This window comes from Manis javanica, chromosome 11, assembly GCF_040802235.1.
Source record: "Manis javanica isolate MJ-LG chromosome 11, MJ_LKY, whole genome shotgun sequence".
NCBI classification, from domain to species: Eukaryota; Metazoa; Chordata; class Mammalia; order Pholidota; family Manidae; genus Manis; species Manis javanica.
The window spans coordinates 104,354,924-104,379,340 of record NC_133166.1 but is presented as its reverse complement, the minus strand read 5'-3'; the positions used below and the strand labels follow the sequence as shown (position 1 = coordinate 104,379,340).

The 24,417-nt window shown below is 47.3% G+C and overlaps 2 protein-coding genes across 6 annotated transcripts; both read right to left on the bottom strand.

Annotated features, from left to right (window-relative positions):
- Nucleotides 1-650: 650 nt before the first annotated feature.
- ADIPOR1 (adiponectin receptor 1) lies at nucleotides 651-18,653 on the bottom strand. Of its 4 annotated transcripts, XM_037015209.2 has the most exons (9): nucleotides 14,908-15,058; nucleotides 11,355-11,421; nucleotides 8,442-8,676; nucleotides 6,920-7,036; nucleotides 5,660-5,831; nucleotides 4,580-4,766; nucleotides 3,382-3,569; nucleotides 1,832-2,025; nucleotides 651-1,506 (listed from the first exon to the last, which is right to left on the bottom strand). In XM_037015209.2, the coding sequence occupies exons 3-9, from the start codon at nucleotides 8,580-8,582 to the stop codon at nucleotides 1,378-1,380; spliced, it is 1,128 nt and encodes a 375-aa protein (XP_036871104.1). In that variant the 5' UTR covers nucleotides 8,583-8,676; nucleotides 11,355-11,421; nucleotides 14,908-15,058; the 3' UTR covers nucleotides 651-1,377. The 4 variants fall into 4 exon arrangements, with proteins under 4 accessions (XP_036871104.1, XP_036871105.1, XP_036871103.1 ...); XM_037015210.2 differs by lacking the exons at nucleotides 11,355-11,421; nucleotides 14,908-15,058 and adding an exon at nucleotides 18,636-18,653; XM_037015208.2 differs by lacking the exon at nucleotides 11,355-11,421 and having other exon boundaries at nucleotides 14,908-15,078.
- On the bottom strand, nucleotides 17,524-22,719 carry CYB5R1 (cytochrome b5 reductase 1). Of its 2 annotated transcripts, none has more exons than XM_037015211.2 (9): nucleotides 22,597-22,719; nucleotides 22,150-22,299; nucleotides 21,928-22,000; nucleotides 21,297-21,403; nucleotides 20,926-21,055; nucleotides 20,191-20,274; nucleotides 19,190-19,275; nucleotides 18,636-18,735; nucleotides 17,524-17,623 (listed from the first exon to the last, which is right to left on the bottom strand). In XM_037015211.2, the coding sequence occupies exons 1-9, from the start codon at nucleotides 22,609-22,611 to the stop codon at nucleotides 17,544-17,546; spliced, it is 825 nt and encodes a 274-aa protein (XP_036871106.1). In that variant the 5' UTR covers nucleotides 22,612-22,719; the 3' UTR covers nucleotides 17,524-17,543. The 2 variants fall into 2 exon arrangements, with proteins under 2 accessions (XP_036871106.1, XP_017503727.1); XM_017648238.3 differs by having other exon boundaries at nucleotides 17,524-18,329; nucleotides 22,597-22,718.
- Nucleotides 22,720-24,417: the final 1,698 nt, after the last annotated feature.

The following is a 24,417-nucleotide window of genomic DNA, read 5'->3' as shown; positions in this document are numbered from 1 at the left end:
TAGGAATGAAGTGGTTTATCGCTTTGGTTTTAATTTACATTTCCCTGTTGACCACTTGAGATTGAGAAACTTTTCCTGTTTGTTGGCCTTGTTCGATCATTTTTTACAAGATCATTTGTTCTCCCAGTTGTACAAATGTGGGTCTTGAAGTGAACCCAACTTTGTAACTCAAGATTCCCATCTAACTGCCAACATCGGCTTGGAAGTGACTACGGTGGGCCTTGCGCTATCCAGGGAACAGAACTCAGATCAGGTTGAGAACAATTCAAAAGGCACAGAAAGGTGTGGAACAACCTCTTGATGAGACAATCCTAGCAAGGCAGTTTTAGAAGAACAAAACTCTAAAGTAGTGACTAATAGACCTTCAATATTCACAAGGGCTATATCCCAACACCTTTGAGAATCTTGTAATTACTGAATACAATAGCATACTAATTTATCTAGTAAAAATGTCTGTGCAGTAAGTAGAGAAAAATAAAGTTCTGAGGAACAGATGCTAAGAGTTCACTCGGGCTCACCCACCGGCCTGCAAATGCCAGCGTGTCAATGCCAATGATTCAGGTTTGTGTCTCAGCAGAATCTGGAGTTATTTAACTCACTTTCATCCTTTGGAGTTACGTGCAAAGAGGTGAGACCAGACACACTGCATCTCTGACTGCCAAGTGCCTTCTGCACTTTCTTTTATTATCACCATAATCTTTGCATCAAGATACATAGCAATGATAGTAGGTTTCTTTTTAAAGCTTAGTATTAAATATTAAATATCTTTCCCCATTTTAATTTTACATTACTCTGCCAAGAAAAAAAAAATTAAAACTCAAGTTATCTGAAGCCTGGACACACTCTCATGATTAGCCGGGCTGTGTCCAACTTGGTGGTTTTGTTCTTTCTGCTGTGTGAGCAGGTCCGGGCCCTAAAAGATGGGACCAGGTTATACTTGTTTTTGAAAAGTGTACTACAAAAATGGATGGCCTGTTATAAGTCAGGTTACAAAGTATGGACAGGGGTAAGGGAGGGACATTTCCTTCTAGAAACAGAATTTCTGAAGAGTCCCAGTCTATCATTTTTTGCCAAAATGGTTGGAGGGGTAAAAATCTCAACATGAGCTTCAAAGTCCTGTCTCTGCGAAGGACGGTAGTTGCCTTGCTGAGGAGGGGGACTGCCGAGGGGCATGACTAAGTCTGGCCCCACCCCTTAGCTAGGGAAATGGAAATTTTATTGCCCCGTGGGTGTGAAGTGGGCTGAAGCTTGGTTGGTACTGGGTTTTCTAAGAGGCTTCTCCTAGAAACAGACAGCTCGGACTCTTCCTCTCACGTCAACAAAGTGATTTTTAAAAGCACTTAGGAAGTTCCTCCTCCACTCCTCAGGTGGGAAGGCTCAGAGAAGGGAGTCATCAGTACAGCCACCTTCCAGGCCGTAACGGAATTCCTGAAGGTTGGAGACCCCGTAGAAGTGGACAAAGGCTGCTGCCACCACCAGGACATGGAAAATCTGATGAGACTGGAACTGTGGGAATAAAGAGAAGAGAGTTAGGATGATAGCAAGGAGAGATCTGAAATAAGGAGGGGAAAGCATTTGCCCCTTCCAGTTCTTGCGTGAAAATGTTTATGTTATGAAAGTGATATATTTGTTGTATAAAATTAAAAAAAAGTCCTCTCAAAGATACACCAAAGTGTTTGTATTGGTTGTCCCCCATTCCTGTTTTACCCTGTGTGTGTGTACCCCGAGCACCACACCCAATCTCTATGTCTCTTACATCCTTTTACTCAGATCTGTAACTTTGGGCTGGTCACTTACCATCACAGGCCCTGTTCAAAGAGACTTTTCTTACCCATATGTCAAACTTTCCAGGAAAGAAGCGCTCAGGAATTCGAGCAGCATAAAGGCCAGCCCCAGTGATGTACATCACAGCCATGAGGAAGAACCAGCCCATCTGGCCCACTGTGGTGGCCTTGACAAAGCCCTCAGCGATCGTAAAGTGCATGGTGGGCACAACACCACTCAGGCCAAGTCCCAGGAACACTCCTGAACAAAGCAGATGTAAAATCGTCAAGCAAGGAGACAGCTGCCATGGAGGGCAATGCTGTCTTACACTGCAATTCAAACGTTCATGGTAATTAGCTATTTTCTGGTGAACAGTTTATGTTTAGGAAATTCAGCCACAAGATGGTTAACAGTTGCAGATACTTCAACATCTAGGAAGAAGGCTGTGTATGTGCTCACACAGCTGTGACCTTTTAAGGAACATCAATGACAAACATCTCACATTTTAAATTATCTGTTGAGAAGCCTGTACAAAAATGATATGCCCAAACCCTGATGTGAAAATACAGCATACAGAATACTGTAAAGCTTTTTATGTTGACAGATAGTAACTGCAATTCCTGAGTATTTAATAACGTAGATAACTGTCCAATCGCATGTGGTACACTTGAAACCAATATAATATTGTATACCAACTATATACTTCAATAAACAAAACAAAACAAAATCTCTCAATGGCTGACTTGCGTATAAAACCTGAATGGCAAAGCTTCAGGAGGCTTGCAAGTCACCGAGGATTAGGACAGGATTCCCGCTAAGATCATAAAAGAGGTAAGTAATCAGGACTCTGACCCCTGGAATAGATAGATTCACCCAGATTAGAAGCTGTCAGAGGGACACAGAAATAAGGTAAGAGGAAAGGAGAATGGGACTTGTCTCAACGCCGCTACACTATATGGAACTGGTGGGCAGAGACCACCTTCTCTTTTTTGAAGGTGCTTTCGTTACAGCACAATGCCTGGCTCATGGTGGGTGCTTGATGTATATTCTTTTAGCTGAAGGTTGAAATATTAAGGTATTAAGAGGCTAAAGGAACTGAACACTGGTGATAACTGATCTGTTGCTCCATGTAATAAAGCTTAAAAGTACGAGCCTAGATGAGACAACACAAGGGTGTTGATGCTTGTAGCTACTACACTGGTTGTGACTAGTGTTTATACTCAAGGTTTTTTATTCACGAAGCCAAGCCTTCCACTCCCTTAGAAGAGTAACTGTAGGCATTTTAATTTTAACCCCTCGTTTTGAGTGCTAAGCATTCAAGTCACTAAAATGACTGTGCTTTGAACTTCTTTTAACTTTCTTAAACCAAACTTAAGAGCAGTCATTTCCATACTAGAAGCTAAATAACTAGCTTGATAATTATCTGTCCTATTAGCATTCTATCAAAATAGTATGACACTTGGGGGAGATTTTGTGCTGTTTTGAAAGTTCCAAACACAAATCAGGGTTCGGATGGTGTCCTGAAATTGCAGATCCTGAACTGCAGGCCCAGGGTTGAGCCTATTAGGCTCAGGGTCCAAATTACCTGTGAGGTCTACACTGTGTCTTCCTACCCACCTGCTCTTGTCTGCCGGTGCTTAGGAGTGGCAAACCGGTCCCACTGTGCCACAATGATGGCAGAGATGCCCAGGACACAGACGATGGAGAGGTAGATGAGCCGTGGCTGCGGGGAGCAGTAGAAGGAGTAGTAGAGCCAGGGGACAAAGCTCCCCATAATCAGTAGGGCAATCCCTGAATAATCCAGTCTAAAAAGAGACACGGAAAGGAAATGAACCGGTAGGAGAAAAGAATTCCTATGGTTTGTTTACCTGGTTCTTTCTGTTCCCCACCTGCTCCCAGGTTTGACCATCCCCAGTCTCCCCTCATCTTCCGTACAATCTATCCTACAACCTGGATCGAAATTCCACAAGGTGCAGCACTCCTATTTTGCAGTGGAAAGTTTCCAGCAATCCCCGATCACAGACCTTTATCCCCTTCTCTGGTTGTGAACAGCCATATCTCCCCCAAGTGATACTTAAATGTAGGGGTTCTGTCACAATCCAGCAGACCTCTAGCTTTCTACTCAGGAAGGGATCCGAATATTCCCCAGTTCTGACGAGCTGACTTCTAAAACACCCTTAAGTTGGGAGTATTATTAAGGGGTACTGTTCTGTTGCAGTTGACTTCTCAATGACGGAAATATATTCCTGTTAACTGGTGTCTTGAAAAGAAAATAACCCATCACCATTGCCAAAACCAGTAACACTACCACAGCCAAACAGAGCCCTAGGCTGGGGCTGGGGACTGTGCAGTGCATTAGATGACAGACATGTGGGGCTTTCAGCAACGTGTGGGTAGCGAAGATAAGCTTTACTCAACTGGTGGGTGGGAGCACGACAGAGCAAAGCACAGGACGCTCCGCCACACCCTGCCCCAGCTCAGGCCAGCAGGAAGGTGAGACAGGACCGGGGATGGGGCCTTGGACAGCAGCCCACTGGCACCCCAGGCTGCATGGAGAACAGTGAACACCGCGCAGGTAGAAGATATACCCCACGGCGGGGCTCCGCTTGTTGAAGAAGCTGCAGTGAACTTCCTCATGGAGGAGTTAAGAGAAAAGCTTCATCATGCTACCGCCCCCACCAAATAGAAAGCCTTTCCTCCGGCACATCCGGGAATCTTTAGGAGTTGCTGGAGTTCCCAGTGGCCAGTAAGCACTCGGAGCACAAGATGTGACAACAGCGCATGGACTTCCCCTCCTGATATTCTTTCAACTCACTTGGAAAAAGTCCGAGAGACTTTCTCTGAATGGCAATAGACGGTGTGAAAGAGCCAGGAGAAGCTGAGGCAGAGCACTGCGCCCAGAAAGAACATCCCGAAAACCACCTTCTCCTGCAGGGGGGCCATGAAGTACATGTTTGGTCTGAGCATGGTCAAGATGCCCAGAAAGAGAAACAGCACGAAACCTACAGGAGAGAAAAGAAAAAAGGCCTGAGGAAAATGGGAATATGTACACTTTTAGAGTTGACAATGTTAAATAAGAACTCCAACTACAGGGTTTAGCAGTGGAAACTGCAGTGCAAAAAGCTCAAAAGGAAACCAGTGATATGAACCCTGACAAATAGAGCATTTTCAAAATGTTGGCATTTTGACAATGGAATTTATGAAATACAGGCAGATTCCAGATACTGTGGGTCCAGTCCCAGACCACCACAATAAAGAGACCATCACAATTAAGCAAGTCGAATGCACTTTTTCCCAATGCACAAAAAGGTCACGTTTACACTATACTATAGTCTGTTGTGTGCAACAGCATTATGTCTAAAAAATTGTACAAACCTTAATTAACATGCTAATCATTACCTGAGCTTTCAGAGAGTTGTAATCACTGATCACAATCACCATAACAAACATAGTAGTAAGGAAAAAGTTTGAAATACTGCAAGAAGTATCAAAATGTGAGACAGAGACATGAGAGGAAATGCTATTGGAAAAATGGTGTTGACAGACTTGCTCCACGCAGTTGCCACAAACCTTCAATTTCTAAGAAACACAGTATCTGCAAAGTGCAATACAGGAAAGCTCAATGAAACCAGGCTTGCCTGTAAAAGGAATTGCCTCATCCAGGACAGTCCTGCCAGGGGTCATGAGAACACTTAGTTCCAATTTCTTCTCCTGTTTCTAGGCCTTCCTCCTCCAGTCTTTAAAGATCAGTGATCAAGAGTCAGTGAGGCCCACTGGTTGGTGCCAGCTGTCAATCAGAACAACTTTGTTGTTCTTCCTTCCCATGGCACAGGCTATATGATCCCTTGGCACTTAAGAGACAAAGAATTAAACTCCCACCATCCACAATGCTCACCAAGCAGATGGGTCCAGATGTTGCCGGTTTCTGTGTGGATGCGGAAGATGCTCTTGAAGCAGGCCCGGAAGGAGGGCATGGGTGGCCTATGGCCGTGCAGCAGGTAGTCATTGTCTTTCAGCCAGTCGGGGAGCACGTCATATGGGATAACCCTCCAGCGTCCCTCCCAGACCTGGATAGAATACACACACCCTCTCTAAGCAGGGCCCTAGAGAAGGCCAGTTTTTCTCAGGACAAGGGGAAGGGCAGTCAGGCTAGAAGGGTGTTAATCAGGCTTTGGATGGTCCTAGGTAACAGTGGAGAAGCAGCTGGGGTGTGGAGCTATCCAGGACACAACATGAATGAGTCCCTCACAGTTCTGACCTGTATCTTTATTATTTATTTATTTTTGAATGCCTTTGTTGTGTGACATGGTAGCTTATCTGGACATGCTTTGTGTTTCTCAAAAAAAAAAAAAAAAAAAAAATATATATATATAGCAGGCTGTCCTTTTAAATTACTTTAACTTTCAAAATGAAGTAAATATAGTGATTGAAAACAAAGACACTGAAATTACATATGTGATATTGAAAACATACATTTTCTCTCCCTTTTGCCCCTCCCCTGCAGGAGATTTTGATTGCCCCTGGCTCTCCACATCCCCCCACAGTAGATTCTAAGTTCCTACTGGGCTGAGACTTTGTCTTTTTAGAACAGGGGTCTGGGCACATGGACAATGGACAGAATTCAGGGAATGGATGGAAATATGGACGGAAAACATTTTTGTTTTTCAATTTTCACTTGTCTCTAACTAAAATATAACCTCTCCCTCAATTACAAATCTAAGCAACAAACCAGTAATGTGAGACATTGTGACCCTGCAGAAATCAGATATCTTCATACATTGGTATTGCAGACAGCAAAATACTGTTTTTACTCCTATTTAGAAATTATAGATTTTAATATATTATAGCTTGTCCTTACGTATATTTGATGTGTTGTTCATAAAGAAGCCCGTATTACTCTATCACATTAAAAAATTTTGATGACTGCCAAGGGATCTACAGAAAAAAAAGCCAAAAACTCCTGTTTTAGGATGTATGCTAATCAACAATGGGCAGCAAAAATTCAGCTAGCCTTCCCCCTGACTGACTCCCCCTGAGCATCAGCAAAGCCACGCACAGGAGCAAGAGCTCTTCCACACAACACATGTGCCAACTGGGACGTTCCCAGCAAGCCGGCTGCCCCTCCCCTGCCAGGACAGCAGCTCTCAGAGCGTACCTTATACACAAACTCCTCCATCTTCTCCATGGCATGGTGGGCCTGCAGGGGAAGGGTCAGCACCCGCACCTCCTCCTCCTCTTCCTGGGGCGCGGGGCATGCCTGCTCTTCTTCAGCCTAGGAAAAGAAAATAAAGGAAGACCAATCCCTGGAGTCATCCCATGAGCTGGACTATTCCAGACCAGAGAGATCCAGAAAAATCGAAACCCAGTACTTTCCAGCCTCTCTCCTATGCACAGAGCCTTGTGTTTTTTTCTCCAAAAGCATGATAGTTAATGAGTTTACCACACTCTCAAGATTTATTCAGACTTTGTATGTGCTGGAGTGAAAGCAGAACACAGCACACAGGAGACAGACTGATGGAGGCTGGCACAGAGGGACACACAGCACACCAGTCCTGAGTGTTCTTGCAGTCTGAATGGCCCACCCTTATGTTTAGGGTAGTGGTTTTTAACTGCCCCTAATTTCCTGAGTATTTCTTTCTTCCAGACCATTACATTTTCAAAGCAGTGGGAAAGTCAAAGTCTCAGAGATTCCCTTAACAATTTAAATCCCTTCATAGTTCCCTGTGTACTGACCCTGGCGATGTTATCATGACTGAAACTTTGTATCATAGTAGCACCACAGAAAGAAACAGCACTGAGTCCTGTACCCACAGGAGCCCTGACAACAGAGTGTGCACCCTGGAGAGCACTGGGCTATGGAGGAGGGAGGCTCTTCTCTCTGTCCCAAGGCTCCAAACCAGGGAGATGGGCGCCTTCTCTGGGCTACTCTCTTTCTCTCCTATTGATGGTCCCTGGCAAACCACGATCCCTCTCAGATTTTGTGATACAGAGCCTGCTGGCCCATCCCAATAGCCCTTCTCTCTCTCTTCCTCCGTAACAGAGTCCTTAGTTTTATTCAGGATGGCAATGTTACTGTAATTTTTCTGAGGACCAGTGAAAATTGGTCCTGACCAATTATATTGCCTGACATCCCCTACAGCTGAATGTGACTACGTAACTAAATTCTGCCTATGGGATGTGCATGGAAGTGTTGCCAGGTCCTTCCAGACAGGGTGGGCCCTTCTCCTCCTTTCTGGTGCCTGTCACACAGGTGGGTGGCATGCTGGGTAACATTAGACGAGCTCTGCATCAGCCTCAGATCGGTTACTTCCCCAGTTCTTTCAGTGAGAGGGCCTTCTATCTTGTCAAAGCTATGGGGATTTTTTTGTTATATGAAGCCAAACCTAATCCTAACCAATACTTCATTCATTCACAGACATGCACTGATTACTTATTAAATTTCAGGCCTTGTGCTAAGCACGAGGATTATAAACATGAGTGACCTTATAAAAGCTTACAGTGGAAAAACAGGCAAATAAAATGCTACTTACGAGACAGTACAATAAGGACTGAGACAGAGGTATTCCCGGGGTTGTGGTTCCTCCTCTGGGAGGGAAGTGCGATCTCAAGAAATGGAGACTGAAAGGGGTCTAGGAGAGATTATGATCAAGTGACCGACTCCTGGAAAGACAACTTACTTTGGTTGGACTGGCGATTACCCGTTTGCCCTTCTCTTCCAGCAGGGGTCCCAGTTCAGCCAGTTCCACCGTGTCAGTCTCCCTGTCACTGGCAGGAGCCCCACTGCCCTGAGCCACCACAGATCCTCGATGAGAAGACATCCGGCTGGTACCTCAATGCCCTTCAGCCACAGCTTGGGGCAAGGTCGGGGCCTCTCAGCCCCAGGGGGCAGAGAGCTCCCTGAGGTGGTGGACACTAAAAACAAACACAAACAGAAAGACTGTTGACAATTTATTTCTCTTATAGTTTCATTTCCACAAGTTAATGCTGAATAAAGACACAGCTAATCAACTCACACACCGTCTCCAATTCTAAAGGCCAGTTAATTGCTAAGATGAAATCTATTCCTTGTTCTCTCTCTTCGATACCACTCTACTTGGAACCTCACTCATCTTATAGATATGGTGGAAATATAACACCTGGTTGCTTGCCTTCAAAGGATCTGTGGTTATTGCACCATATTGTTACCACAGAAAAACAGCTCCCCACCCTTAACTCTCTCCCACAGGTATGACGCTCATTAACTGAGAGGAATCTAGTCTATCATTCTTAAAGCTTTCCTGCCCAAAAAAGGCCTGGAAGAGCAAAAATGTGAAGCTAACACATGACTGTAATTCTACAAGACCACTCAAGCTTAGAAATGAACTAAATGCCAACTGAATTTGGCTTTATCTGCAAATGCTCCAACAGGTGTGCAAAATGAACTTGGCTGTGAGCTAGATGCCCAGCACCTGATTTCTCTGCAAGGTCTCCTAATTCTATTATAGGATTACAGGGTTCAAGACTTGGATGGCAAGCTTTCATCACAATATCTCCTTAGAACAAGCAATAACTTACCTGGAAGCAGGAAGTTAAAGACAAGGAGGCAGCCCCAGCCTTACCTTTTGCCACACACATGCCAAACAACCAGCTCAGCAAGGGCTTGTGCCAACTATCACAGCTCATAACATAAGCCCCACTCAAATTTATTTCTCAGAAACTAGAGACAGGGACATAGATTATTCAGGAAACCCAGAGAAACCCTGAACAGTTTTCTAGGAAAAGTCTCAAACACTTGAGGTTTTCCTGAGTTGGACTTCAGGTAGTAGTCTTTAAAAAGGCCTCAGAGAGATGAAAATATTGAAGAGGGGAAGAATGCCTAAAGATTTCCACTACCTTGTACATTTTTTTTTACATTCCACCCCACCTGAAACAAAGGAGTTTATTACTCACTGCAATAGTAGCAACCAGGATATTAGCATTTTTTGCTCTGGTTACCTGAGCCTGATATCATAGGACAACGCAGAGAAGCCAGGTAACATCTGGACATGGAATGCATGTACAGGCTGCATTAGAGAAGGGGAAACATAAGCTTAGGGAACCTAAATCTTTTATAATGGGCAGTAAGCAAGACTTTGCTCTTGAGGGTGACACTGTTTATCTAACTTCCATGGTATTCACTATACAAACATCTTTGACATCGTGTACCAGTTCTTCTTTTATCTAAGAGGAGTCATGATTCCTTCTTGGGGATTATAGCTGGATATATGAGGTCAGGCGAGGGCAATCCTTAAGTTTCCTATGAAGTCATGCTATGCTAAACTCGCAAGCTCAGACAAAAGCCATAGGCAAATCTAGTTCAAGAGGGCAAATGTTAACTCACTGTACATTAGACCTTTATATGGTGTCAGCACATAGACACTTTCTCTTTCTTCAAATGTGCAAGACTCTGACAAGACAAATGCCAGCCCACAGTCATGGTGAACAATTGAGCCCAAGGAGAACAGGAAACTGGAAGCCCCTGAAAACCTCAGGAGACAGCAGCCCAGGTGAGAAGCAACACTGGGAAATCTTTTTCAAGAGGCTGACCACAAAACATATTCACCTCAAAGTAAAATATTACTGAATAAACAGTTCTACTAAGAAATAATTTATACTGCAGCCAATAATATAAATAGCTTTGGGCATCTTGGAGAAGTCTGAAAAGGGCAATACATCTAGCTTAGAATAACAAATGCTGCCAGTACTTTAGAGGCTGGCCACTGGGGCAAAAAAAAATTCTTCTCAGGTTTTGTGATACATACAATACTACATGGACCATAAATTGATACATATCCCTATGTTGATCAGAACCCATATTTCAAATGAATGAGTGGGGCAGCATTCCAACTGGCAAGCACATGGCTTATTAGCTTCTTGTCAGTAGCTAAGGGTTTCCGTACCTTTTCTTGTGCTTGTGGGGCTTTCTTCAACCCCTTTCCGGACAGTAAACTAATGTATTCATGGATAGGTAACAAGTGTATTTAGTACTAGCATGCTACGGTGCCCTAGGGCATACAAAGTTGCATGAGTGATGCCATTGTCTCTGAGGAGTCTATAATCAGATGGCATAAGGTGATCTGTGGTGTGTACAAAATCAGGGATGTAATTCCACCACTTCAGAAAGTCAGCAGAGGAAGAGAACCCCTCACCTAGAAAGGACACACACTGAGTTCGGTGACTTTGAATGCTGTGTACTACTTCACTAGATCCAATGAGAACAATATAGACAAACCTGAGGTTAAATTTAGGGTCAGTGATCAGATGCAGAATCCAGCTTGGTATTCTTTCTAACTTCTTCATTTGATCTGAAAAGTCTGTATGCTTTGAAGTCTAATGTTCTCTTAGAATGGCCTTAGTCTCTTGGCCATCATCAAAGTCTTTTCTCTTTCAGTCTAAATCACTTTCTGTTAATTCTTTTGATTTCCTCCAGCTCTTCTATCACTAGCTCCTATACCTCCCCTCAAAATTGAATTCTAGACCCAGAGTCACTAAACAGAAACCCCAGTTAACTAACACACCAGCCACCAGCTACAACTCATACAAGATACGTCATCATGCATCGAAGTACATACAATGGAGGTCAATGGAGGTCATGTCATCATAGTGAGCAAAGTCCATTGTCCAGTTTGGTCTTCTAAACTGTAGTAACACAGAGACAGGAAAGGGAGAGAGAGGGATCGGAGGTCTGGCAAGAAAGAAGAGCAAATAATCCTGAGACCTGAAAATATAACTTCTGGTACAATGGACCACTCACAAACAACTGGGAATTATTACAAGCATGTTTTGGTCTCTATTATGTAAAGTTAGTAGAAAACCCTAAAGTGTTAAGACTGATTCTGGGAGCGCTCAGGAGAGCCAAACGCACTGCAACTTTCGGTCAGCTTTCTACATCCACGTGTATTTTAGAGGAAACACACTTGCCCTCAAATTTACCAGACCCAATATAGAAAATTATAACTGGGCCAAACTCTACTGAGTGCATTTTTGATGGGATTTCTTCAATTCAAGCTAATAAATCTATCCCACTAAGCTTTCCAACTGGATAAATCTGTGCTAATTGAGAATAAACTGTGGGGGCAGGGAGATGTTGTGCTCCTATAAGTAAGATAATCCTATGCCAACCTTGGGAAAGGACTGATTCTTAATCACCAGCCAGTTAGCTGGGGCATTTATTTCTCTCACAGTTTTCTGAGGCACTTACTCTGTGAATCAGTACTCAAGTATTCTAGGCTATATAGCAGACCCCCTTCTCTGGAGTCAAAGGCACAAAGCTTCTTCTAGTTTTTAATCTGGGGTCCCTGGACCTTTCGAGCCTCCATGGGGTAGGGTCCGTCTTTGCCTACTTGACTCTCATTGTTCTAAAGCAAGACTAGTCTAGCAACAGAGACAAAGGACACAGCCATCTCCTCTGTGTACTCTCTTGTAGGGCAGGTGGTTTTATAGCATTGCCCGGTAAAAATGACTCAAGGCAAAGGCCTAAGTTTGAAAATTACTAGATCGCAGTAAAGAGGCCTCAGCTCTCCTACTTAATGCCGAATGTCACCGACTTCAAGTCTGAAGTGGGAAATCACAACTGAACTTCCTTTGCAGCTTCTCTCCAGGTAGAGCTGTTCCGACAGAAGAGGTCTCTGACCCCCAACAGAGACAGCGAAGCTTTTCAAACGCCGTAACAAAGCCAAAACAATAAGCAAAGTATATGCAGGCATATGAAGCAGTTTCATGCCGGTGCCTGTTTCTAACACCTGGCTTTCAAGTGCATTACAGACATACAGTTAATACAGTTGCACATTACATAGCGATCACTTCATCCTGTGCCCCTCAGGAGCCCCAGTAAGATGAAAGCGAACAAGGAGCATGCCTAAAAGCCAATCACTTGGAACTGGTTTGGCCAGAGGGCACTTTCACGGATCTTTTCAATCCAAGAGAGCTACAAGCTTTACAAACATTATTCACACCCCCAACATTTCTGAGTAGGGAAAGGGAATCAGCTTTGAGCACAGTAAGAGGAACAATGTCCAGTAGGTGACATTAGGGACAAAATGTAACAACTTTGATGAGTACCATAAAAAAATCCACCATAATTAATAAAGCTTCTGGATTTAAAGATGACTGTTAGGTCGCCAGTGTGATCACAAGTGGATGGGACAGGATAATGTAGCAAGAGTGTTAGAAGAGTTTCAGTCTGGCTTTATATTTTAGGAGTCAAAGGCCATTACCTAGGGAAACAGAGAACAAACTTACTGGCCTAGAAAGAAGCGCAAATTCCATCCTTCATCCATCTGAGAACACCTACCGATTATTTACAATATGTACAGCACTGTGGCTACAGAGGGAAGGCAGAGAGAGGAACTGGAGGCTCGACATGGCTGCTGGCCTCTATTTCAAGAAGATGCAATGACTTTTGCTTTCTATTAACATTATTTAAAGTGCTGTAGGAACTCAGAAGGAAAACTCACTTTTAGTTTGAATAAGGAAAGGTTTAACAGAAGATATTAAGAAAGGATTTTGATAGGTAAAGATGGGAGCAGGGCATTCCAGGTTCGTTCTGTGCTATAAACTAGGGCAAGTTTGAGAGAACATAGTCCCCCCACTCTAGCTAGTCAATAATCCACTTTTTCATTAGGGAGTCTTGAAAAGGTAAATGAGGCCAGGCTGAAGAAACTAAAGTCAGCTGCAAAGCCTACCTAAGGTGGTGTACTTTACCATTAGCAATGGTGGTGTACTTTCTCCATTAGCAATGTGAACCTTGTGGATTAATATTGCTCCCTGATACTTACCTGAGATTCTTTCCTCCTTGCAGGCACAGTAGTTGGTTAATTTTTTTAAATCTCTTGAGAATCTTGTAATTTCTTTGTTGCTGGGAACAGAATGCTTTCAGATTCTAGTCTGCGATTAGGTATAGCTTTGTGGAGGTCTACCCGAAGATGGTAAGTAAAAACTTTACACGCCAGTCTTTAAGACTGATTCCCCAAGTACCAACTACTATATGGGAACATAGACGTACTCCCGGTTTAAAGAAATTTACCGGCTGCAAGCCGGGAACTGCTGCCCTGACATTTCAGTCTGTTTAGCACCACCCAGTCTAGATTCCTAGTACTGAACAGATCCTATAAACATAGGGAACAGCAGCTGCTCCACAACAGGTGACCCAGCCCTTATCAAGAGAGAAAAGCAGTGAACAATCCCACTTCACTTCCCTCCAGAAAGAACCAGCCATTATAGTGTTCGCCTGGTTATGTGTTTTTCTAGGCTGTCTTCTAAATACTTGGGAGCAGTACTATAGTTAAGCTAGTAAAGCAGTATGTGGGCCGCCGATTGCTCTTCTGATGCCTCAACCTGAACTGAAATTCACCTTGTCAGTTTCCCACTGGCCTATGAAACAGCAGAAACCCAGGGAAAGCACATTATTTTCTTAAAAACTGAAGGCTTGAAGACCAAAAATCTCAAACTTTAGATGGCATACATCAATGCGAGATTTCTGAGGGAATGAAACTGCAGTTCTCCCAAAAGTAGTTTAGATTTTGCTCACATTTCACCGTTTAGGACTGACTACCTTAAATAAAGGTAAATTATCCACCAACCTCCCGTTCTCCCCATCAAGGTGGGGGCGCTGTCGCGGTCTGACCTGCCAAAGACGGACTGTGGAGGACCTCAGTGCTTCCCACGGAACCCAAGGCGGGTGCTGCGGCCGAGGCGGTTCTGCGAGCCAGGCCCACACCCCACTCCCCACTTGCCTCGCGCGGCGGCCCTGGGTCCAGGCTTAGCTCCGGCCCGGCCTGTCCCGAGACGGCGCCTGAACCCAGACGTGTCAAACCCCGAGCGCGGCTGGGAAGACAGCGCTCCGCAGCAGCGGCTCCCGCCCGGGAAAGCCGCAGGACGCAGCCCACCGCCCTGAAATCGCTCCAGGGCCGCCTCGGAGGCGGCGCGCAGTGGGAGGGGCCGGAAATGTTTACAACCCCGGCAGCCGCGAAGCCGGGAGGCGCGGCCGGCTCCGGCGCCGGGGGCTCGGGACCCTGGGGACCTCGGGGAGGCTGGCCCACCGGGATGTCCCCGCCTCAGGCCTGGGCCGGGGGCGGCGGCCGACTCCCGCCCGCCCGCTCGCCGCGGCGGCCCCGGGACACTTACGGCCGGCCGGGTGGGCTCTGCTGGGGGCCGCGGTCCCCCGCGCTACATCCCGCGGTGCTGCAGGCGGCCTGCGGCCGAGCGGCCCCGATCTTCAGCGCCCTCCCCTCGCCGGAAGGGGCGCGCGACCACACAGCGTCACCTCCGCGGCCGCGTCACCGCCTCTCGGGCACTCCCGCCCGCCGCAGTCCCAATCCCAGGCCCGCTCCCCTCGGCCCCGCCCCTCGCGGGCCAGGCCCCGCCCCCTCACTGTGCGCTAATCGCAAAGTCCACCTCGCAAGACCTCCCGGGGACCACACCCCCTAAATCGGGAACTGGTGTGCGAGATGGAGAAGGAATTTCAGGGAATTAGAAGGAACCCTGGGAAGGAATGCAGATTTTCCTGTCATGCACCTTGTTCTCTAAGCTGGAAAATTCCTTACTTTTCGTCTATTACCAACGCCAGTCCTTTCAACTCCGAAGAACTTCTTAATCCCTTCTTCAACCTCACGGACCCTCCCTCCTTTCCACAAATATTTATTGAGTGCCTATCATGTGCAAGGCACTGGGCTAGACCTTAGTTACTAGCCTGTTTTTTGTCAAAAACAGCAGAACTATTTCTCAGTACCCAGCTCACTGGAGAAACCCCGGCTCCCGCTGGTGCTCCCACAGTGCAGTGGGTGACTACAGGGTGGTGCAGCCGACACCTAAACCCCAGAACACACGAAATAATGTGCGGCACCGACAATTTTCTCAGTTCTCCCAAGGATGGCGCATACCTAGTGCTATTCTAGATTCAGAGAGAAGGTAACTTATCATCACCTCACATGAATGCCTCAGAGTGGGACCAGTCCTTAAGGTGCTGGTTACAAGTGGGGGCTCTGGAGCACATAGACCCAGGTTTCCGTCTGTGGCCAGCCTATGACCATGAGCACTGTTATTGAGCCCCGCCAAATGATAATGACCTCATCTGAAAAATGGGAATAAAATAGTGCCATTTTACTGAGTCTTTGTAAGAATCAAGTGAGGCAATTTATTCAGACTCTTAGTATGATGTCTGGTGAATGGTAAATGCTTCAAAAATGTTAGCTGTGTGTTGCCCACTGTATAAAAGCCTCAGAAAATTCCAGGTACATAGGGTTGGGTTCAAGTTTCCTCAGCATGCCCTTACAAGGCCCTTCACCAGCTGGCTCTGACCTACTCTCAGGTCTCATCTTTCTCCACTTTCCCTCAGGCATTTGAGGCTCAATGAAAGTCTCTAAGTTCTCCAAATAAGAACGCTTTCATACCTCCAGGCTCTTGCACATGCAGATCCTTCCGTTGGAATGCCTTCCCGGCTCCCACCCCCACTCTGTGCTGAAAGAGCCCAGCAATTCACAGCGCCTGGCCCTAGGCCCGCCTCCGACTCAATCTATCACATTTGGCACATCCTTAATCCTAGACTCACAGGATTATCGTAAGGATTAAATTATACAATGAGTGCTTAGCACAGTAACTGCTATATGGCCTTTAACTTAAAAATATTCTTTCTTCTCATTTTCCTTCTCTTTCCCCAATCCTTCCATCTGCACTTTGTATCTCTACCACAGTATTCATCACTCTGTGTTGTGATTATTGATCACTCATCTACCTTACTCCCGACTATGAGTTCTCTGGAGGTCTAAGAGCAGTCTTGGTCCTGATCATGTCCTCAGGCCTAGCACAGTACTTGGCATGTGGCAGGCCTTAAATAAATGTTTGTACTTTTGAGCAGATGAGGCAGAAATCCATGCAAGACAAAGAAGGGTGAGCTTCCATGCAAGAAATCTCTTTGCTAAGCTGCTTCACTGTCTGAACTTAATACTAAGCCAGATTGTCCTTTTGGGAGGTGAGGCGGCTGAGAATGTCTAGTGGCATAAACATACTAGCTAATAAATAAATATCTGATGGAATAGCGATAACAGAATTTCCTGATGACTCTATCTTGTGGAAGGGTGAATTCTGAGCCTCTAAGCCTTTCTTTCAGGGGCCCCAGGGAAAGCAACACACAGTTCTATGCAGGAAAACAAGGTCAACCTTCCTCCCGAGGCTGATACAGTGTTCTGTCCCACTGAGACCAACAGAGAAGATGTGAAGAAGCTGCCCCAGCCCAACTCTGGCAGAGAAGGGCAGTCAGGACAGATGGGCCTTGGGGAGGCCAACTGTCCAGGCACCAAGAAGTCTGGCTCGGGTTGGTGATGTCAGGTTACTTTTTAAAGGAGAAGACTTCTCTTCCAAACAGAAAGACAATACTTTGATTTGTTTGCCAGGTACCCTGATAGATAAATGTTATAAAGGGAAGACCAAGAAAATGAAGAAGGGAAGAATGGCCAAGTCAGGGGGCCACTGTGAGGGGCACCTGGGCTCAAAAAGCTTCCCCTCTCTCTTGTGTTCCCCTTCCCCCACCTTACAAGCTTCCAGGGAGAAGCTGAGCTTCTGGTTCTGCTGAGACAGCTGCTGAGATGGTCACTGAATTTGGTGGCAGCTCACATTTCAGCACATGGGACAAGTGCTCAAAGGCTCTTTGGAAGACCTGGAGAATGTCTATGCTGGGAAACTCATCCTTCCAAAATTCTCAGGCATGAAAAGATTGGAAACAAGGGCCCCAGACACAATCAGCCCTCAGGTATACCACAGGGGCCTCAGCCCCATTTATTTGCATAGCCAGAGGTTTCTGCCCTCAGCTGAAGCTTTAGATTGTGGGTCAGTGCTTCCCTCCAGCCTGGGAAGGGACAGAGAGAGACAGACACACAAATACATATTTCAGATTCCTTTCCCTGAGGTCTAGAGGTCTGAAGAAACCATTTCCTCCTTTCCCACCATCCCTGTAAGTCTAGAAATCAGTTCAATTTGTACTCAGACATACAAAATTTGTTATGGGTGAAGCACCGAATATTAAGTAAAATCCATTATATGGATTGTTCCTTTCATCACAGGCACAAAAAAGACTGGAGTGTGATGCTATCAAGGAACTAGCCGGTCTCAGCATGAATGTACATGCTTGCTTCTTTCTGACCCATGGGTCTGACCTGGGCCTTTTATCTCGGGGACATGTGGGGGGCCTTCCAGGGAACAACTCGGCCTTGGCCTTTCCCGTGGCTGTAAGAATGTTGCTTCTGTAGGTACCACTCAGATTTTAGCTCCAGAATAAAACAAAAGGACTGCTACTGCCAGGAAAGGAATCTAGGGCTTAGAGCATTTGAATACTGACTGGGGACCAGTGCAGGGAACAGGACCACGGGAACCACGGCATACTCAGTACGTGAATCGCATCTTTTTTGAGTAGCCCAGTTTATCCAGGTTGGGATGGCAGGCCAGCTGCACCATTGGGGGCGGCCCGCAGAGCAGTATCAGCACACCATCCCCTGGGGCAGGCAGGTGCTCCCGGATCATGTCGGCAGCCACAAAGCCCTTGCTGTAGGCCCAATCTGAAGTGCAGGGAGAGGAAAGAACAACACTCCAGACCCATGCTAGCAAGGGGGGTATAGTACCATGCACCCAAAAAGGCTTGAAGCGTCAGCTGGACATGCATACTCTGCCTGCTCCGGCAGCTCAGCCACCCCTGCCACCCACCTGGTAAGTAGGAACGGGAAGGAAAGGGCCCAGGGGACCCTCTGTGTCCGCGCACTCAGACCGGGGAGCTTAGCAGTACCAGAGAGGGCTGGTTTCACTGAAACGGAACCCGCAGAGGGCCATGGCCCTAGCTTTGGGGTGTCCAGAATTGAGGAGGGTACCTTCTGGGGGATGATCCAGAGTGAACCAGAGCTTAAAGCGATTGGGATATCGGGCCTGCAGCTCCTCCAAGTCCTCCCGTAAGATGATGTCCTTTTCAGTCTGAAATGAAAAGGCGAGCAAAGTCTTAAGGACCCTTCTCAGGCCCACATAAAGGAAGTTGTCTGCTATAATAATTTCCAGCCAGGAAAGAAAAAAGAATGCTAAAGTTCTAGGGAATAAGCAAGACTTTGAGAGAGCTGGGATGAGGGGAAGGAGAAGGGAACGGCCTTTATTGATACAGTATGAGGGAATAAAGATGAAATATTTAACAAAGGAAACCCAAGGAGCAAGTTACTGCACTCAGTGATAGATTCCTTAAATGTTTTCTTTGCTTCCTTCCTTGGGGGCCAGGGAAGGAATTTGGCTCAATGCTCTGTCCTCCTTGTTGTAGTGTGGGGTCCTCTCCCTTGCAGGGGGGCTCCCGGATGGAGGCTAGAATGGGCTCTGGTACCACATTGCTCAGCCCCACCACACAACTACTTTCAAATCCCAGGACTGAGAAAAGCAGACCAACCTGGTTGGCAAAAAGCAGGAAGCACTGGGTTGGGTCTCCAGGGTCTTTCAGGATGGCCCGGATCAGCTGTAGCATTGGAGTGATTCCTACAAAGACACCCTGCAGTGAGACGTGGGGGCCACAGCCTCTCCTCTCTCGCAGCTTCTCTTCCAGTCAACCAACACTTTGATCTTGATTTTACTCGCTCACCACTCCACTCCATTTTCCTTTAGTATCCTAATCCTCTGGTCTCTACCTGGGGATTCTACATGCCTACATTTCTGGATAGATAGGCCTTTTATCCCAAACTCACCAAAATTCATATTTGGAAGGTGAACTGTGACCATGTTCAGTATTTACGTAAGTTCGTATTGTTGAAATCCTGCTAAGGAACCAATCTAAGACTCTTCCTCGAAAATCCCAGGGAGGCTAGGATTCCAGTGTCTCAGATGACTACAGGCACCTACTAGTTTAGTGAGGAGGATTCTCGAACAGTGGACATGCCGGGGGTGGGGGGCTGGGGAGGGGTGCACGTGCTTTGGTTTGCAGGCTGGACACTAACCCCGCCTGGGGCCATTACCAGTTAACCCTGTGGAAACCATTTAACCTCCCTGAACCCCCATTTTTCTCATGTGTAAACGGGGAAGGCTAGTACCCACTCCATAGGTACATATATAAAGTGACTAGTATGGTATCTAATACACAGAGATGTCTAATGTTAATCTTCTTTCTTCTCGACTATCCTAGTCTTATCTGCTTGTCTGTCGTCACCTAAAAATCATTAGATTCATGGAATTTGAGGCCTTGGAAGCCTTGAAAGAGAACACCTCTTATTTCTCTCATTCTATCAGTTTAAATAAATTTTTTGTTTCTTCCTGATTGTGATTTTGTTACTCAGATACTGGGGAGCTCTAGGAATTGCCGGGAATCGCAATTAACAGCGTGGCTATGGTTACCCAACCTGAGGGGCACCAGAACGATCAACAGTGGTGAGGGAGAACGGCCCCTTGCAGGACATACACCTGTTCCGCCGGCAATCATTCCCAGCTTCTTGGCCACTTGGATTTCTGGTGGAGACTTTTTGTTGGGCTGAATGCTAAAGTTCCCTGAGAAGTCAAATGAAGAGAGGGGTAGAAGAATGAAGTCACTGTAGAGAACTAAGAACACAAATGCAGAACTGAAAATATGTCCCAGGCCTGTTTAGCAGTCGCTGTGAAATCTGATCCTGGGCTTTGGGAGGCAGTCTGAGATCGGCAGCCCTGACAATAATACATTTGAGGGACAATGGGGCCAGGATGATCTGTTGGTGTAGGGCCACAACAGTGAGTCATTAGCTGCATTTGGCAGAGGCTCACTCCCTGGTGAAGGCGACAGGCCTGGGGCCAGGTGTGAATCTACTTTCCCAAGTGGCACAGAGCAGCTCCAGAGGCTTGCTAATGCAGCCAGCAGTTCCCCTGGGAAGGGCTGAAAACCATCTCTGCCTCTCTGAACAGCTTGGCCCGAGGGGCGAATCTCTGAGGAAGGGAAAGAGGCTATGTCTGTTTTAGTGGTGTCCACAGATGGTTGGTGAATGCAAGTGGATGGGGCACTGATCCCTGTGACCACTGGGCTGAAAAATAGGCCTTCCTATAACATCAGCGCTGTGTTAAAGCTGGCCCGGACACACTCGTGCACACACAACCACACAGCCACACTTTGCCAGGCCTTTGGGCACTAGAGAAGTGGGAGACAGGCTCAAGGGGAAGAGAGGCTGTTACCTTTCCCAGTGTAAGTGAGCAGCCCGCTTGGCCCTCGAAACTCCACCACATCCCCAATCTTTAGGCTGTTCAAGTACTGAGACATCCTCCCTCCCTCAGGAAATTTGGGGTGCACACCCTTCAGGTAGACCTGATAAGACAGAATGGACAATACTTTATTTGTAATGTCACCAGTTTCTGAGCCCCTGTTGACTGAACCTCCTGGAAGCTGGGGCAGGGTTTACACGTGTCCTGTCTTTCCCCAGTCCACATAATTTCTTCAGACCCACAAAGGACATGCATCTCCTGCTATCAAACAAATCTTGGAAGTTTCTCCAAATCCCAGAAAGAGTAGGGTATGGAGTTCTCAGGGTTCCTTCATCCCCCCTTACCTTGATGACAAGATCCACATAGCCTTGGTCCTCATCACTGGTGACAGGAGTGTATGGCCTGATGACCAGGCTGCCATCAATCCGGGCGGAGAGGTAGACATGCTTGCCTGGGGACCACATGGAGAGCTACATAAGGGCTGCCTGCGAACAGGCTGCTCTCCTGTTACCTTTCAAAGTACTCGGGGAGTTTTGAGAGGCCAAGGATGTCTTGCTTCCTACTGTGGTCCCAGGGAGCTACCAGGTAGGGAGGATTCGCCCCTTTCAGCCTCTAGTTCCTTCCAAGCCCTCCCATTGGAGAAACTCTGAACAAACACTGCCTGGACCTGAGCAGCAGCAGGGGAGTTGGTCTGGGCAATGGGGGAAAGTGTCAGTGTCTGCTTGCTTTAGGGGCAGTATAAACAAATCCTACTGGAAAGAGGGAGGACTGGGGAGTGTTAACGATGTCCGGGGGCACAGAAACCACACCTATTGTGGCCCCTTGGGACCCACAGCCGGGAGGACCCAGAGCCAGGGAGGGGAAGGGAAAGGGAGTGCAGGGGCAAGAGCCTGCAGCAGCAGGTTTCAGGAAAGCCCTAAGGGGGAACCACCCTTAGGATGCCAGGGAGAGGAGCCCACTCCATACTCTCCTTACCCACAGGCAGTCCCAGAATGTGGTGGGCGGTGGGCAAGGCAAAGCGGAACCTCCAGGTGTTGTGGCTCACATTCTGGAGGGTGGATGACACAAGCGTTTCACCAGGCAGGTCTGGCGCTGCCAAGTGCCTTGGGGCACGGCAACTACAGTGATCCTGTCCCCTTCATAACAGGAGGGGAGCTCCGGTCCCCTCCTCCTCCCTGGCTCTTTCCTCCAACTTACCGTCTTGTCTAGCAGTCGCAGCAGGTACTTCTCACTGGGGTCCACGAGAGTGATCCGCGGCCGGCGGGACCTCCGAACCAGGTAGGAGCCCACAGCCAGGCCGAGCAGAGTCAGCAGCCCCACCCCCAGGGAGGCCAGCAAGACCGGGCTCTGTGGGTAGAGAAGCAGCGTGACCGCCACGCAGGGAGCCCAGGGGGTAGGTAGTGACCGCCCCGCACGACCAACCGCCCCGGGGAGGGCGATACGAGCTCCCGTTCGCGGGCACGCCAGGAGGGGGCCCTGGGCATGGTCCCGAGCCCGAACGTGCGGGACCCGGACGCTGGCATCCAGGGCGGACGCCGAGCCCTGAGGGACGGGGTCGGCGGTGAGAGGCCCTGGGCCGGAGCCGAGCGCCCGGAACCACATGCGGCGAGTTCCCTGGCGCGGGGAACGGAGCGAGGGTCTCACCGGCTGGAACCCCATGACCGAGCACCGGCCCTCCGCAGCCAGGCTCGCCGACAGATCCCACAATGCGCCGCGGGGCGGGAAGGGGGCGGGGCCGAAGAGGCGGGTAGGCGGGCGGAGTCTCCAGCGCCCCGCCTCTTTCCTCTGGGCTGGGCGGTGCCGCTCTTATAAGGAGCTCCGGTACTTTTCCCTGATCTTTTGAGACCCGCACCGCTGGCCGCTCGTCGCCAATCTTTTCTCCCTGCCCCTTTCACTCTCTCGCCGTCTTTAGAAGTGAGTCCGGTCACATGTGGAACCACAGCAAGCTGAGGACTGGAAGGCTCTTGAGTCTGCGAGTGCTAAACACAGGGGTCTGGTGTTGAGCCAGAGACAGGCTCAAAGTAGAGCAGGAGAGGCTGAGCCTGAGTCCCGTGTGTTTCAGCAGGCTGAACTGCAAGAGATTGAACAGCCTGGCGGGGGCTCCTTCGGGAATGAACACGGCCTGGCAACTTCATTTCTTGGTTCCGCTTGACTGGCTTTGCTCACGGTGCCAGGCCATTAGACCATCGGGCCGTTCAGGAGGTTCCTTTGGGTCCAAGCCAAGCTTCTTGTCCTGAGCCTGGTTCTCCTGCCCTCAGGGTCGAAGGCTTGGGCTTGGGAGGCAGATTGAACTGATAAGAAACCCGCCTGTAGCACTTACATTGATACTGTGACCTTGGACAACTTACTCAACTTCTCTTGATTCCTCATCTATAGATGGATAAGTACACCATCTATCTAGTTCCTAGGGTTGTTGTGAGGCTTAAATGAAATATGCCCTGCTTGTCTTAGAGCAAAATACTCAACAGATGTCAGCTACCATAAAGACTCAGACGGAGGTCTGTTGGCAGCAGAAGCATGGGACAGGAGGAGTTGGAAATAGATACTGAGGGCCAGCGGGGCAACAAATTTGCCAAGATGGTCGTTCTTTCTCACCTACAGTTTCCCAACCAGATTGACATTTGCCCTTGATTTCTTCTGACACGGCTCTCCTGGCGTGTAGATGGCCAGTGTCTTCACATGGTTTTCCCTCTGTGTGTGTTTTGTGTCCTAATTTCCTTTTACAAGGACATTAGTCATAATTGGATTACAGCCCACTCTAAATGACCTCATTTTACCTCTTTAAAGATTCTGTCTTCAAATACAGTCATATCTGAGGTTCTAGGAGCTAGGACTTAAATATAAATTTTGGGAGACACAATTCAAGCCATGGGGGGTGCTATTTTAAATATGGCCTTTAAAATTTAGATTTCCAATTGTACTTAAGTAGTTGTATAAATATGAATGATTTTTGTGTGTTGACCTTGTATTCTGTGATTTTTGCTAAATTCATTGATTCTAAGAGGGGGTTTTTGTAGATTTCTTGGAATCCTCTATATAGACAACCATGTCATCTGTGACACGGACAGTTTTGTCTCTTCCCTTTCCATCCATATGCCTTTTCTTTTACTTGCCTTATTGTACAGATGAGGACTACCAGGACCATACAGAATAGGGGTGGTGAGAGTGGACATCCTGGCCTTGTTCCTGATCTTAGGGAGAAAACATTCACTCTTTCACCATTAAGTATGACAGCTCTAGGGCTTGGCTTGTTCTGTGGCTGCCCTTTATTGGGTTGAGGAAATTCTCTTCTATTCCTAGTTTTCTAAGAGTTTTTATCTTGTGTGGATACTGAACCTTGCCAAGTGGTTTCTTCTACATCAATTAATACGATCATCCTCACACTATAATATGGTGGACTACATAGTTTTTGTTTTAATACTGAGTCAGTGTTGCTTTCCTGGGATAAACCCTCCTTGGTTGTGG